Source organism: Cyphomyrmex costatus, unplaced genomic scaffold (assembly GCF_001594065.2).
Source record: "Cyphomyrmex costatus isolate MS0001 unplaced genomic scaffold, Ccosl1.0 scaffold4, whole genome shotgun sequence".
Lineage (NCBI taxonomy): Eukaryota > Metazoa > Arthropoda > Insecta > Hymenoptera > Formicidae > Cyphomyrmex > Cyphomyrmex costatus.
Genome location: NW_017278207.1, coordinates 1097833 through 1099579, shown reverse-complemented (window position 1 = coordinate 1099579; position 1747 = coordinate 1097833). Strand labels below are relative to the sequence as shown.

Below are 1747 nucleotides of genomic sequence, written 5' to 3'. Positions count from 1 at the left end.
AAAAAAATAGATTCTTAAAGTTAAAACTTTGCTTTATTGAATAATATATAATAATTGCAACGAAAATATCGCAATAAATGGTGCATTAAGAAAGAGTTCTTTTTATATATTTATACCTATATATAGTCTTTTTCCTCAATCCAATATATAGAAATTATTATGATGTCTTGCAACATACGCACTGTAAAACAGAAATTATCACTTATGGATCGAGGGTAAACGTCATGGCGAATCAAACAACTGATTATCATGAAGACATTTATCAATGGAACCGTACGATATCGACGAATGAAGGAGATACGGAGACAGGACATTACCTGCCCAATTGGACCGATCTTATTCTAGCAGGATTGTTCACGATGTTAATTATTGTTACAATAGTAAGTAAGACCACATCATTTAATAATTGAAATTTTCAGCATTTTTATACGTATTAGCATAAATAGATTTTTTACATAAGAATATCTGTTTTAATGACGCGCCAGATGCATAAATATCTTATTAATAAACGATGCTTTAATTTATTTCAATAATTTGCATTTTAAAATATGTGAAAATAGTTATTTTTACAAATTTAAAATAATAGTTGTCTGGATACATACACATATGTGTGTGTAGACAAATTATGATTCTTTAATGAGAATAATTATAATGCAATATCTATTTAAAATCACATATATTTTTGACAATCATGATTTTATTTTCGAATTATTATTACAGGTTGGCAATACTCTAGTGATCGCGGCTGTAATTACCACGAGGAGATTACGGTCTGTGACTAATTGTTTTGTGTCTAGCTTGGCTGCTGCGGATTTACTAGTCGGTCTAGCGGTGATGCCACCGGCTGTTCTGTTACAGGTATGCATGTGTCAAGTGATAAAATGCAATAAACGAGCATGAAATGTCCAATTCATCTTTGGTAATAATTTCTGAATTTTTAAGTCGTAACAATATGAATTCCATTTAATTATCGCAATTGGTATACATTATTCACGGAGAAAAATCAATTGTTGGAAAATAACGACGCTTAGAGGGATATTTAATTACTACTAGTATTTAATAATCCTAAACGGACACGTATAGTAAACCATAGCTCTCCTAGTCAATATTATTGTTATATAGAAAAAGATATTCCTTCTTACCTCGTACAAATTGCATTTTCATGCATCTTATCAAATGAGATATTCATTGAAGCTTACAGGAGGGACTTGGGAGTTGGGAGAAATACTGTGCGATTTCTGGGTCTCCCTCGATATTCTACTCTGCACAGCCAGCATTCTCTCGTTATGCGCCATTTCTATAGACAGGTAAACCCGATCATACGCATTTCTAAATCTCGTCACGTAGGTAACGGAATTACCGGAAAGCCATCCTGTCAACCGTTCAATCTTTTGTAGAGTGATAGGTTATTCGATTATTAAAAAAGATGATTAAGAAAGAGATTTTATGCGACGTAAATTCTCTAATGTCCGGACTTTATGAAGAATTTCTGATAAAAATCGAAGGTAAAAACGGACGAATTTTTCAACTAGAAGGTTCATTTACGTAAAAATATTCTGTATTATGTAGATTTTATTAAATGAGTCAACATTGTTCATTGTCAGTGAGAGCAATTCTTCCTTGTATCTTGCACATCTTTTTTTCCTCTGTAATTTCTCTCACCTTCTTCTGAATTCCCCATCTAATGTAAAAAAGCCAAAGTATCACGCTCTATTCTCTATAGTTACCTATATATGCATAATATAAA

The 1747-nt window shown here is 31.8% G+C and overlaps 1 protein-coding gene across 1 annotated transcript in view; it reads left to right on the top strand.

Moving 5' to 3' along the window:
- Positions 1–224: 224 nt before the first annotated feature.
- LOC108777026 (5-hydroxytryptamine receptor) overlaps positions 225–1747 on the top strand; it is a 6126-nt gene continuing 4603 nt past the window's right edge. The window contains exons 1-3 of the mRNA XM_018543810.1: positions 225–380; positions 721–858; positions 1195–1307. Of these exons, the coding sequence (XP_018399312.1) occupies positions 225–380; positions 721–858; positions 1195–1307 (407 nt within the window). The remainder of the gene's footprint in view (positions 381–720; positions 859–1194; positions 1308–1747) is intronic.